This window comes from Moschus berezovskii, chromosome 14 (assembly GCF_049115385.1).
Source record: "Moschus berezovskii isolate FMDL1 chromosome 14, NW_MosBer_1.0, whole genome shotgun sequence".
Classification (NCBI taxonomy): Eukaryota; Metazoa; Chordata; class Mammalia; order Artiodactyla; family Moschidae; genus Moschus; species Moschus berezovskii.
In genome coordinates, this window is record NC_142473.1 from 45,243,791 (window position 1) to 45,258,786 (window position 14,996).

General features: G+C 34.9%; 1 protein-coding gene across 3 annotated transcripts in view; it reads right to left on the minus strand.

Annotated features, from left to right (window-relative positions):
• The window catches only part of USP47 (ubiquitin specific peptidase 47), a 110,128-nt gene that overhangs the window by 56,306 nt on the left and 38,826 nt on the right, over positions 1–14,996 (minus strand). For all 3 annotated transcript variants that reach the window (XM_055423361.2, XM_055423359.2, XM_055423360.2), the window contains 6 exons: positions 13,485–13,598; positions 11,927–12,065; positions 4,817–4,913; positions 2,613–2,758; positions 2,004–2,083; positions 7–156 (listed from right to left, as the gene is read on the minus strand). In XM_055423361.2, coding sequence (XP_055279336.1) covers positions 7–156; positions 2,004–2,083; positions 2,613–2,758; positions 4,817–4,913; positions 11,927–12,065; positions 13,485–13,598 — 726 coding nt within the window. The remainder of the gene's footprint in view (positions 1–6; positions 157–2,003; positions 2,084–2,612; positions 2,759–4,816; positions 4,914–11,926; positions 12,066–13,484; positions 13,599–14,996) is intronic.

A 14,996-nucleotide genomic window follows, 5' to 3' on the forward strand; every position in this document is an offset into this window, starting at 1 on the left:
ACACACCACACTAGCAAATGCTTGGCTGGACCCGTAAGGCCGGATGACCAATGGAATATCAAGGTATGTGTCGATTCTCCAACCCTCATAGCCACATTCCAGACATCTCACGTAGTCCTTCAGCTTGCCTTGGTACAGTTCATTTATAAGATCAGCCTAAAAATAAGAACATTCGAATTTTTAAAGGGTTTCTTTAAAATTAGTTAATACTTTATGCCTTTCAGAATGAGTTTCAAAAGGATATTGATTCTTATCATTGAAGTTTTAGAAAGCTTTACGATTTATCTAAAATTCTATAGGAAAAAAAAATCAAAGCTTAACAAAGACAAAATAAATTAAGAACGTGCAAAAATGAACTATTTCAATTCTCATATCACTAAAAGTCCCACTATTACAATGTTTCGTTGAAATCAGTTACCAACTAACTTTACTACTAAGCCCCATATTGTATTTAATTAGGATGGGAATAGATCACAATCTATCATTTTAGGCATATGGATAATCACACAGCTAAATAACTGGCTCTATAGCTTTACATATACATATCACTATTTTCACAATAATATATTCTGATTTTTAAAATCATATCCTCTATCTCAAAGTACAAATAAAACTTTTTTCAGTAATACACATAAAATAATTTGAAGGAAAAATACACTATACTTTAAATGAATAGAAATTAAAAAAGAAACCTTACACTCCATCTCCCTCAAGATATCCTCACCTAAAAAGAATGAATCTCTCACCTACTCCCCAAATTTAAGTCAACTGGGGGCTACTCTGACCCAAAGGAGACAGGTAACTTCCTAAATAAGGACCCTGCATGTGAATGTCTTGCCTCAAGATTCCTGTACCAAAACTTGGGAACTCAGAAGGAATGCCCCAGCTGGTCTTAATAAAATTGTTGACCCACAAACGGATGTTAATGAGGACAAAGGGTACTTTCAGACCTACAAAAAAAAAATATCCCCTAATACCATCTGCATAAGGTTACAAAAATACAATCCTATAGATAAAGAATCTAGATCACTAAATGAATGTAGTTTTTTTTTCAATATTTAAGTAAGAATAGGTTAAGAGGGAAATCACAGTTTGCCTCTTTCATAAATTTATACCTCTTCAAGTATTGAGGATTTATAAGCCTTCAAACTAGGATCCACAATAACTGTCTATGTTAATACTATTTGTTTAATGAAGCCTTCTTCATTAACCTACTCCAGCTATATCTGATTGTCTTCTCTGAGAGGGCCAAGTGTTTCAATCCAGCATTTTTCAAAGAGTTTTGCTAGCAACCCACAGTAAGAAAATAATTTATACTGCAACCTAGTACATATAACTGTAACAAAAGTGGCATAAAACAATACTTACCCTTACTATGAGATGCTTCTCTTATATTTTTCTATTTTATTCCTTTTTGAAAAAAAGGCCTCATTCCAGTGACATATCTAAAGGTCTCCCACTTTTAATCTGTTCTTCCTTCCACTGGATAAGAATAGGGTCAGATTAACAAGGATCCTAAGTGTGAAAGGGCTTCCCTGGTGGCTCAACTGGCCAAGAATCTGCCTGCAATGCGGGAAACCTGGGTTTGATCCTTGGGTTTGAAAGATCCCTTGGAGAAGGGAACAGATACCCACTCCAGTATTCTGGCCTGGAGAATTCCAGGAACTGTATATAGTCCTTGGGGTTGCAAAGAGTCAGACATGACTGAACATCTCACTTTCACTAAGTGTGAAATTACAGATGAGACATCTAATTTACTTAGCATCTATCTGAAAATACTGTTCAAAAATCATCACACACACACACACACGAATTACACAGTTTTCAGCTAAAAAGAGACCATTTAGATCACAGGGCCCAACTTCCTTAAAGATGAGGAAACTCTCAGTACCTTAACAACTGGACTAATGCCCAAGTTTTAAAACACTCCAATAAAATAAAGTCACTTTAAGGAATTAATAATTTATTAGAAAATACTCCACTCAACTTGAGAGATAAATTACCTGTTCTGTTTGTTTCCATTTCTGTTCCAAAGCATCAAACATGACTCTGCACAGTTCTTGTACATCATGCTGCTGCCAAGCTATTTTAAGATAAAATTTAATTAAAAAAAGCTATTAACTTAGTGTAATGAAATATTAGTTTGTTGTTTAAAAGCAAATTGTCAGAAATACAGGAAAATCTACACAAAATAATGCTAGATTTAAAAAGAACACAAAATATATATTAGAGTCATAAAAAGGCAATCATATGAAAAAGAACCAAGAGAGCTCAACACTTTATAAGTAGCATACGCTTTATGGTGCTACAATATTTGCCATTTTTATTATTTTTCACTGGAGAGTCAAGAAATACGTTAATAAAAATCTAAGCTAACACATTTAAAAAATTTTAGTTTAAGTGCATGAAAACAGAGTATAACCAAACTTATTTTACAAGATAGTTTTAACAGATCAAAAACTTATGCCTTGGAGCTTAAATTTTAAAAATAAGCTATTTTTAAACACCAACCAAAAAGCAATGAAAAGGTTTAAAGATGTTAATGTGCTGTTTATAATACAGTCTCTCAGAATTCCTTTGACTATTGCAAATACTTATAAGAGAATTAGTACCCTCACTACTATCCCATCCAAAGCTCCTTGTAACATCTGTGGTTTCAATTGCTCTCTTTTTGCTTGTCTGTAACAAAACAAAAAGCCTCTGAAGTTGGTATGGGATACTTGTCACTGGATCTTCTTCAGATTCTTCAAATTCCCACCTATTGGAATGAAATGTTTGAAAATTATTCATAACATATTTTTATTCTTTAAGCATAATTAACATTAAGACCACAACAAATGTAAATTTTTAACTGGGGATTTTATGGAGCTTGGGAATTAAATGAAGCAATTAATATCTAATGAAATATTCTAATTCATAAATTTAGAAAGCAATTTAGGCAACATGAATAAAAGGCAAAGGTTATTTAAGAATAATTGCTGAACGTGAACCTGGTCAAGATTCTTGTCCCAATTATTAACTCACAGATAATAGAGGTAACAAAATATTAAATGACACTATGGCATTTGACCTTCAAAATCCAAACTGTGGAAAACTACAGGACAAATGCCATCAGTTTTTGATACACATATATATTTCCAAGGAATAAACTGCAACGTGGAAAAAGATCAAAGGGGATCAAAAACAGATTAAATAGGTTAAAAGTCTTGTCAATTTCAATGCACAGATCTTGTTTGGATCCTGATTTGAACTGTTTAAAAAAGAAATTATAAAGCAATCAGGGAAATTTTAGCAGTGACCTAAGATATAATTTACAGGTGGTATGATTAGGTATGTGCTTCCAAATAATCAGAATTTGGGATTATAGACAAAAAAGACAGACCATGAGTTGATAATATCCAAAGTTGGGTGATGGGTACAGAGGAATTCATTATACCATTTCACTACTTTTTTTTAGTATGTTGGAAATTTTCCATAATTCATGCCTACATACCTAAAAGTGGTAGGTTCTTTCTGGCTGCTATATGACAAGTGAAGAGAATAAACAAATGGAACCCTATCTTTCACGCTAGTTGCTATCCTGTCTGTAGTCCAGCAAAGTCCAGCCTTCTAAGGGAGCCATTCCTTCTTTAGGTCTACATGATAAACTTACTCATTTTTGCTCTTGAAAGTCCTCCTGTCTATAACGTCCTCTTAATCTTCTCTACCTGGGCAAACCACACCTATCTTCATGACTACCTCAAGTTCTACTTGCTCTGCTAAGCCATTTCTCTAAGTTTCGTTAATCTCTCTTCTCTCTAAACTCTCACGGCATTAAGCCATACTTAAATGTTATTTCAACTACTTTAAAATATACACATATTGCTACTGTGAAGAGATCTGTGAATTACTTAAGAACAAAGACCTTATTTCTAACTTTATCTATCAAGCACCCACATATAAACACTGGGTAACAAATACTTGCTGAATGAAAAACATGTCGACATTTTCAAATAAATTCAGACAGTGAGTTTACATTTGAATTTAATGGTAATATAATGTTGCCTGTAATATCAAAAGTTTCAAAAGTACTTTAGATACTGTATTTATTTAGTACTTTATTACTGTAAATATTTACAGTAATTAAAAGGTGTTTCTCAAAAGTAACACAAAAAGGAGGAAAAAAATCAGTTTATCTGTACTTTAAAATGCCAAAAAATAAAAGTTATGGATACTGTAAAGAAATATACAAGAGTGTATTAAATGTATTATAATAGGATACTCATAAAAACAAATGTCTGACTTTAGGGTTTATTTAAATATGGATATATACAAACATATATACACACAGTCTTTTAAAATACACACACACACACAAAACACAGAACACCTGCATTATATTTTAATTAAAAACAAAATTTGCAAGTTTAAAAAGGCAACTTAATTTCTTAAGGTGAGATGTGGAGGAAAAAAAGAATATGGTTTACAAATTCAGATTATCTCCAAAAGTAGATAACATACTTCTTCATAAAGGCACTGAAGCTAAAAGCAAGGCAAGCTTAAATATAACAAATATAATAATTTATCTTAAACATAAATCTTATCAATTTTATCCTGTTGCTGTCTATACATTTCTGATTATCTCTCCCCACAAAGTTTTCACATGCCTGCCTCTCATAAAATCCTTTTCTTATTTATTATTCAAGGTATGTTTTAACAAGTGAGAAATGCCCCAAACTTAACAAAGAAGTGCAAGGTAAATAGGTTTAATTAGTTAAAAGTTGTATTTCATTCTTAAATCAATTTTATTGATAGAATTTTTTTTTTGAATACTCACTTATATAATGCATTCCTAAATTCAGGAGTCATAAAAAGTGTTTGCAAAAGGCTATTCAAATAGCAAGTCATTGCTTGGTTTACTAATCCCACATATCCTTAAAAAAACAAATACACAAACATAAATCAGCATTTATGTAAAAAAATTAATAAAAAGAAAACTTAACAAGAATTTAATACACAATAAAAATTAAGAGGTTAAGGTTATAATTGGAAATTATTTCAATTTTTTTCAGTAATACCTAAGAAAGACATCTTTGGTCAATATATGCACCATGTAAACTTTATTTCTCAGAGAAAGTCAGGATCTCTGGACATGCTCTTATATGTCCAGAGATATACATAGATATTACATAGCATTTAATAAAATTTTAAGAGAGTTACATTTAATATAGTATTTTGTAACAAAAATAATCTTTGTTCCCCAAATCTAAAAGCTGTGTATTAAAATGGAAAATGTATATACATATTCAGTTTAAATATCATATACACCCAAAATATGAAGACAGTACTGAACCAGTTCACCAGGCCCAATAAACCAATTTCTATCAATAATCAATAACGTAAATTCACTGTATACAAACTCAGAGGACTTCCACTATTGTACACACCCATGAAGTATGAAACCCTATAGATCAGCACACCATGCAAAGAGTGACTATTAAAGTAAGAAGAGAACTTAGAGATGCAAGAAGAGAATTGAGAGAAAGGGAAAAGGAAAGGAGTAGTTTAGATGCATTAAAAATTCAAATGAACTATTTAAGTACTTAACTTTATATACCTAATTAGAAATGGTTCCCACTGTTGAGAATATTTTTGGAACTTCTCCTTTGAAGTAGGCTTCAGGCCCAGTTTATGAGGTATGCATACACACACACAAACATATCAGCCTCATTATTTTATTATACCTCATTATTTGAATAAAATGTGGTAAACACATTGCTTAATAATTAAATTTATTTACTCCCACTTTATACTGAAAGACTTAGCTATCTCAAAAAAACTTAAATCTTTTGTCAATACATGCCAAAGGCATTCACTGAAGCTCTCTGAAATACATTTTTCAATTTTCCAAGAATTAACAAAAATATCTTTTGTGAGTAAGATAGTGGCAAACTTTGTAGACAAACGATATTGCTAACTAAGGTGATGAAAAAGATCAACAAATGCAGAATGACCTTTGGTTCAGTTGTGGAAAAGAGGAACAGATTCCACACTATCTGCACTTGTACAGTTCTAAGAAGAGACCAAGTAGTTGCCTATCTTTTACTCTGGAGTAAGGTTCTAGCAGAGGACTAAGCAGAGGAACCAGAGATCAAATTGCCAACATCCGCTGGATCATGGAAAAGCAAGAGTTCCAGAAAAACATCTACTTCTGCTTCATTGACTATGCCAAAGCCTTTGACTGTGTGGATCACAATAAACTGTGGAAAATTCTGAAAGAGATAGGAATACCAGACCACCTGATCTGCCTCTTGAGAAACCTGTATGCAGGTCAGGAAGCAACAGTTAAGAGCTGGACACAGAAAAACAGACTGGTTCCAAATAGGAAAAGGAGTACGTCAAGGCTGTATACTGTCACCCTGCTTATTTAACTTCTATGCAGAGTACATCATGAGGAACGCTGGGCTGGAAGCAGCACAAGCTAGAATCAAGATTGCTGGGAGAAATATCAATAACCTCAGATATGCAGATGACACCACCCTTATGGCAGAAAGTGAAGAGGAACTAAAGAGCCTCTTGATGAAAGTGAAAGAGGAGAGTGAAAAGGTTGGCTTGAAGCTCAACATTCAGAAAACGAAGATCATGGCATCTGGTCCCATCACTTCATGGGAAATAGATGGGGAAACAGTGGAAACAGTGTCAGACTTTATTTTTTGGGGCTCCAAAATCACTGCAGATGCTGAAATCAGCCATGAAATTAAGATACTCCTTGGAAGGAAAGTTATGACTAATCTAGATAGTATATTAAAAAGCAGAGACATTACTTTGCCAACAAAGGTCCGTCTAGTCAGGGCTATGGTTTTTCCAGTGGTCATGTACGGATGTGAGAGTTGGACTGTGAAGAAAGCTGATCGCCGAAGAATTGATGCTTTTGAACTGTGGTGTTGGAGAAGACTCTTGAGAGTCCCTTGGACTGCAAGGAGATCCAACCAGTCCATTCTAAAGGAGATCAGTCCTGGGTGTTCACTGGAAGGACTGATGCTAAAGCTGAAGCTCCAATACTTTGGCCACCTCATGCAAAGAGTTGACTCACTGGAAAAGACGCTGATGCTGGGAGGGATTGGGGGCAGGAGGAGAAGGGGACGACAGAGAATGAGATGGCTGGATGGCATCACCGACTTGATGGACATGAGTTTGAGTGAACTCCGGGAGTTGGTGATGGACAGGGAGGCCTGGCGTGCTGTGATTCATGGGGTCGCAGAGTCAAGACATGACTGAGCGACTGAACTGAAGGTTCAAGCTTTGATTTCTAATGCCTTCATCTTTAAGAATACTGTGAACACATGTCTATATATTTACTCTATATTGTTATATAATTATAAACTGCTTCAATTCCTAATCAACACGTGTCACCTGAGTTTTTCTTACAGCATACTGTCCTTAATCCTTATTAGAGCTTTTAATTCACTGTTCTATAATTGTTTATTTATTTGTATATGTTCCCCAACAGTGAGAGGAGGGGTTGAATCTAATTTATCTCTCTATCCTACTACTTAGCACAGTAGCAGGTACCTATGAGGGAGAAGTGAGTATGACTTACAAGCAACACAAATCTATAAGCTACTTGAACTGATAATGGATTCTTTCCCACAAACAACAGCACTTGAGCAAGGAGACCCAGTTTTCTGCCCCTGCTTCTTTTCCACCTCCTTCCCCAATTCCTCAATAGTCAGGGACAACCACTCTACCAGTAGCCTTAAAAGGCAAGATACTATCAAGGTACTACTGTCTTTTGTGTACCCTAAGTTAGAACTGGACATGGAACAACAGACTGGTTCCAAATAGGAAAAGGTGTACGTCAAGGTTGTATATTGTCACCTTGCTTATTTAACTTATATGCAGAGTATATCATGAGAACGCTGGGCTGGAAGAAGCACAAGCTGGAATCAAGATTGCTGGGAGAAATATCAATAACCTCAGATATGCAGATGACAGTACCCTTATGGCAGAAAGTGAAGAGGAGCTCAAAAGCCTCTTGATGAAAGTGAAAGAGGAGAGTGAAAAGGTTGGCTTGAAGCTCAACATTCAGAAAACAAAGATCATGGCATCTGGTCCCATCACTTCATGGGAAATAGATGGAAAAACAGTGGAAACAGTGTCAGACTTTATTTTGGGGGGCTCCAAAATCACTGCAGATGCTGATTGCAGCCATGAAATTAAAAGACGCTTGCTCCTTGGCAGGAAAGTGATGACCAACCTTGATAGTATATTAAAAAGCAGAGACATTACTTTGCCAACCAAGGTCCGTCTAGTCAAGGCAATGGTTTTTCCCGTGGTCATGTATGGATGTGAGAGTTGGACTGTGAAGAAAGCTGATCGCCGAAGAATCAATGCTTTTGAACTGTGGTGTTGGAGAAGACTCTTGAGAGTCCCTTATACTGCAAGGAGATCCAACCAGTCCATTCTAGAGGAGATCAATCCTGGATGTTCATTGGAGGGACTGATGCTAAAGCTGAAACTGCAATACTTTGGCCACCTCATGCGACAAGCTGACTCACTGGAAAAGACTCTGATGCTGGGAAAGGTTGGGGGCGGAAGGAGAAGGGGACGACAGAGAATGAGATGGCTGGACGGCATCACCGACTCTGTGGACATGAGTTTGAGTGTACTCCGGGAGTTGGTGATGGACAGGGAGGCCTGGCATGCTGTGATTCATGGGGTTGCGGAGAGTCGGACACGACTGAGCAACTGAACTGAACTGAACTGAAGATCAATCATACACCATTTATTTGTGACCTTGTTTCCCTTCCCTGGGCTTAAAAAAAAGTGGCAGGGGGAGGGGTTTAAGGGAAGGAGGGAGTAATAACAATTTTTCTACTGCTCTTTATTTTACCACTAGCAATAACAATCAGATAGAAATGTATGGTCTTTTGTACTTCATTTAGCACCATATTTAACAGAATGACCAGTGTGTCAAATAAAAGTACTATTATTTTGCAAAAGTATGAAGGTTTTAGTGAGATTAAAAAGATAAAATGCTACAGAACTAATAAGAATCTGTCATTAAAAACTGTCTAAATCAAAAAATTTCAAATGAGAACTATTATCAAGTGGCCCTCTATCTCAAATAGTCATGAGTCAATATCATAAGTATAAGTAAATAAGGGAAGAAAACATAAGAACATATGCCATTCTGTACAGAACAATAACAGCAAACACAGAAAGAAATCCTGAACAGAACCAATAAGAAATGAAGAACTCTACGAGACCAAATGAAGTAGAATGAAACTGGCCAACTCGAAGTAGATATAAAGAAAAGAACTGTTAAAGAAACTGGCCAAGGAAAGATATCTCAGATTTAAATGATAGAACACTTCAGTCATGTGATTTTTAATCACCTGCGAGTCCAATCAGCTTTCAATCCACTCCTTCATTTTTTAAGTGCACCTCACTTCCAACCATCTCCAATTAACAGTAATTGGCCACCAGAAGGAATCAGTAGGCAAGAAGACAGAAAAGAATAAGTACCCAACCTCACTGAATTATGGAGAGAAGTGTTCCTGCAGTTTTGAGTTGAAATCATGAAAGTATTTTTCAATGAAAACATTTTGTGCATTTCAATAAATTCTGAAGCAAAATGCCAATTCAAAAGTCACTAACAGTTTTTGAGCACCAATTCGTTTGGATGTATACAGACTGTTTTAATTCAGAAAGGCAGTACTCCAGAACACTGAGGAAAATGTACAAGTAGGGAGAAGAGTGCAGTAGAACTGTGTGAGGAACGATAGTCGGCAATGAAGACTGTGATTACATGGCGATGTATATCAGAGTCCTATAAAAATATCTTTAGTAAATTTCAACTCAGTAATTCAATTTCTAGAAACTTACCCTAAGGAAATAATCACAAATGAAAATAAAAACTTACAATAATGTTCATTATAACATCATTAATAATTATAGGTTAAATATCTAAATCATATAATGAAACACTAATTTTTAACCATTTAAAACCCATACTAAAATACTACTTAATACTGAAAAATGCTCCTCATACATTACATGAAAAATATAGATTAAAACTCTGTTCACAACAATTTCCTCATTTTCTTGAAAGTATTCAGATGGAGAGAAGACAAAAATAAACAAAATCATTAAAGCAGTTTCTGTTAATTGTACTGTCAGAAATTTCCACTTTCTTCATTTACAATATGACAATGAACATGTATTACATTCAAATAATCAGAGACCATTTTTTTAAAAGGATATTTTAGTCTCTAGGAATTTACAGGCATCAGAGAGCTATACATTATTCAGTACAAAGTAGGAGTTCTGTAAATACTTCTTGCATAAGGACTGAGCTGGTTGTCAGAATACATAGCAAAAATTTCAAGAATCCTGACTTGTTAAATCTGGAACTTTCTCAAAGTATTTCAACTATCTTACAAAAATCTAAGGGAACTTATTTAAAACAAAATGCAATTTATCCAGTCTACTCAAGAGTAACTAAATCAGTATTTTGGGACTAATGCCTCAGAACCTACATTTTTAACAAGTATCCCAAAATGATTTTTAAGGAAATAAAATTTTGAGAATCACTACTCTTGACAGTGTAATGAGAAGCAACTTTCTTATTTGCTATTATCTGAAATAAAAGATACTTCTGCTTTCTCTTTTATTCTTGGTAGTTAGCTACAAAAAGTTCTATTTATATAAATTGATCGTAAATACCAAACCTGACAAGTTTTTACTATTTCCAGAACAAATATGCCATTAAGCTTGTACAAATGCTTAGCTGTGAGGACATTATTCTATATTGCAATTACAAAATATAGTAAGTGGAAAACTCCAGAACACATTATAACAAAACCTACATGTAATTATATAGTTCTCTTTTTATACTAGATGAAAATGAAAGTCACTCAGTTGTGTCCAACTCTTTGCGACCCCATGGACTATACAGTCCATGGAATTCTCCAGGCCAGAATACTGAAGTGGGTAGCCATTCTCTTCCCAACCCAGGGATCGAACCTAGGTCTCCCGCATTGCAGGCGAATTCTTTACCAGCTGAGCCACCAGGGAAGCCCTTATACTAGATAACTGTGTGTTATATTTACAATCAATTCTGTCTTGAAGTTCTAAGAGTAAACACTCTGAAACTATACCTAGCATGAAATAACATTAACTAGCTATACAAGCAAAAGCAAAATGATAAGTAAAATGATTCAGATTACATTTTCAGGCAATTAACCAGTCTTATATATTAATAAAAATTGCATAAATAAAGCAATTCTACTAGCTCAAAAAATTGAAAAAAATTCAAAAATTTGTTAGTTTTAAAAATAACATATTGAGAGATAAGTTAGCAGGAATTTTTAAATTACATGATTAATGTCAAACATATGATTAGATTCAAGCAGAAGATAACACAGTAGTTCTAATAAAATAAGCCTGACCCATTTGTTTCCAGATGAGTTATCTCCATAAATCTACTGTAATCCACACTGACAGATATTATACATTCCTTTCCAGAGAAAAACTTAAGATTAAATTCAAGATGAAAAATTATCAAAAAGAAATTATTTCTTTCAAAATCTTTTTTTTTTTTTTTACTAAACAATGCAGAGAAGGCGATGGCACCCCATTCCAGTGTCCTTGCCCGGAAAATCCCATGGACGGAGGAGCCTGGTGGGCTGCCGTCTATGGGATCGCAGAGTTGGACACGACTGAAGCGACTTAGCAGCAGCAGCAGCAGTAACAATAAAGATAACAACGAGATGAGGGAAAGGGAAACCATCCTTTCTCTAATTTTGCTTCTGCTCACTAGTGATCTTGTTTTGGGTCTGAGTTTTCTAATCCATAAAATGAGAAGATAAGGTTTAGATGGCTAAGATTATTCTAGGTTTACTGCCCTATGATTTTATGAAAATACAACAATCATAAATCTTACCAGTTTCTGATTTATTCAAAATAGATGAATAGGAGTAGCTTTGGCTGACATAATCACTGGTAGAGCCCACAGAACCTTCTCTTGGAAGTGGACCAATAAATTTGTCATGAACACTGTCATCCCCAGCACTGGAATCCTCCTAAAATACAGCATAACCAATATTTACTGAGTGGTAAATACTGCTAAAACAATGAAAAAAGGCATACGAATTCCTGAGGCAATGAAAAAAAGACAAGGCATTACCAGCACCATCAAGACATTCCCTGACTATTTTCCACAGGAAGGTCTGAAACATGCCCAATATAAAACACTTTACAGAAATGCTTATGTCTCCTTCCAAAGTTCTTACTTTCTCAAATTTCTTTAATTCTTTTTCAATTTTGCTTAAATGAGAGCGATTTCTTACTAATCAATCAAAAGTACAGTTATAAACTACTTGATGACAGAGTTTATCATTTATTTTTCTATCATCCTTGCTAAGTAGGCCTGGAAGGTAGTGAATACTCAATAAGTATTGAATGAAATGGAAAGGTTCCTATTATCTCCAGTAACAAACGTCCTCTATCAATGAGGAAAATGTGCAAAGGGAATAAAGGATATAAAATCAGCACAAGCAACTAAGACAGAGTTGAAGAGTAATTACTAAGAATTTTAAAACAAGAATCCCCAAATTAATAGCTAGTTTAGTTTCAATGCTACTCAGACTAATCTAAATCTTCTCATGATGTCATAAAGATGAACAGTGAGATTAAGGTAGGTTAGAACATTTTCTGGTATTGCTTTGAAATGGATGCCCTATGTTTAACTACTGTCTACTATCCAGAGAGGCACTCTAATTCACAACAGACTCCTAAATGAAAAGCATCAAACAGAAGAACTTTTCCTGAGGAAAGTTTCATTAAAGAGAAGGGATCTGAAAAAGTTCATAAACTCTGTGAGCCTTAGTTTACTCAGTCTGTAAAGCAGCAAGTTAAATCAGACCAGGTTTTTTCAGTGAATGCCTCTCAAATTAGGAGTTACTAGATTCAATGATCACTAAAGTCACTGAACTAGACAGGAAATCCTATTGAAATATGAATTGCAGCAAACACTAAGAGAACAGAAATAAATCATAACTTTACAAACTAGTCATTCTAAAAAAGGGAGGGGTGGGAGTGGGGGCAAAAACAACAGAGTAGCTAATTCTGGGGGTCTGTTTCTCTACCAAAACACCAGAAAACCTGGCAAAACTGCCAAAGATTTACAGCAGACAAGCAAATGCTTAACCAAAGAAAAAGCCACTGAAATGCAGTAAGAGATCCTAGACCCATCGCCATACTTGTTGTAGTGGTGATTATCAGTGTGGCAAGAGACTGCACACAAACAAAGGTGCTATGGACACCCAGTGCAACCATGTTAACATACATATTTACAACAAACCAAAAGAAAACATAAAAATTATTTATTATACATAAGTTATATAAAGCACATCTCTCCTCTCTCCTTTGAAAAACTGCTTCACAAATAGTAGGTGACAGTGCACAAAAATTATGAGTATAGGGCTTTCTAAATAGTTTACCAGCAGTATCTGAGGCTGTTCACCATCTTTATCTGTCAAATGCAGAAAGTTCTTCTTTCCTGGCTCAAAATTAGCATCAAGAAGAGACTTATCACTGGTATGATCCAGTGGAGCCTACAGGTATTAAAAAAAAATAAAAAACAACTCAGATAATGTGAAACATTAATGATAATAATAAAATAAGTAACATGTAAATAGACACGTATCTACAATTATTGGGCGTAAGCAGTATTTTTTAAAAATGAAGATTCTGATAAATTCTGTCAATCTAGATTTGAACTCATTCATCTATTCGTGAACTGGGATGGCTAAGGCCAGTGACAGGGTACATACTGACAGGTATCCCATCTGTTCACATTTCCCAAAGTCTAAAAACACTGAAGTGCCACACACAAAGGAATTATAAGCGTTTGTGTTTCGATGTTCTCTAAAATGTATGCAAAACAGTATTCAATGGGTTTTCATGAAAACTAACTAAAGAATATTTTATATAACTAAAAACCTGTTTTGATATAGGAATATAATAAGAATTCCCATATAAGGAAACACTATGCACAAGCAACCCAACTTACATAATCATGTAATATTTAAAAAAGGGCGCTTTTAGAAATGACGGAAAAGCCTGTCCTAATAAATGATACCTACACTTCAAGTCTACTGCCAGGATTCAGAGGATCCCAGGGAGACAGAAGTGATCAATCCTCTGAAAAATAAACATCTAACATGTTTATTCTTTACCTCTTTTATCTGGCAGGGCAATTTAAATGCTAGCTGTCATTCTGATACACTCGTTAGTAGATTAGAGCTAGAACTCTGCATGCCCCAAGCCCTACTAACCCAACACTCCAGTCTACTGCTGAGAAAAATGAAGGACAGGATGAACGCCCTACTCTTTTGTTTTAATACTATTTTGAGAATCTGGTAGAGAACGGGCTTGTGGACACAATGGGGGGAGGTGAGGGTGGGACAAATTGAGAAAGCAGCGTTGATATGTATACCTATCATGTGTTAAATATTAGCAGACAGTGGGAAGTTGCTAAATAACACAAGGAGCCCAGCCTGTTACTCTGTGATGACCTAGAGGGGCAGGATGGGGAGGAGAGGGCAGCTCAGGAGGGAAAGGATATATATATTAATATAATTATGACTGACTTGCGTTGTTGTATGGCAGAATCCAACACAAAATTGTAAAGCAATTATCCACCAATTAAAAAAAAAAAACTGTTTTGTTCATTAAGAGATGTTTTTAATGTTTCAAAGACATGAGGATTCTCTCTTCAGAAGGCCTTATTTTATGGAGATGCCTTTATTTCTTAGAAAATTAACATTATACAAAAGTATAGGTATTAAGGACAAAAAAATTTACTCTAAGAGATTCTGCCACTTTATTATTTGTGTGACTTGGCACAAGTTACTTCCCTTCCCCATGACTCAGTTTCCTCACCCTTAATACAAAGCTGTGATAGTACTTACCTCATAGGATGGTTTAAAGAATTAAATAAGGTTATATTT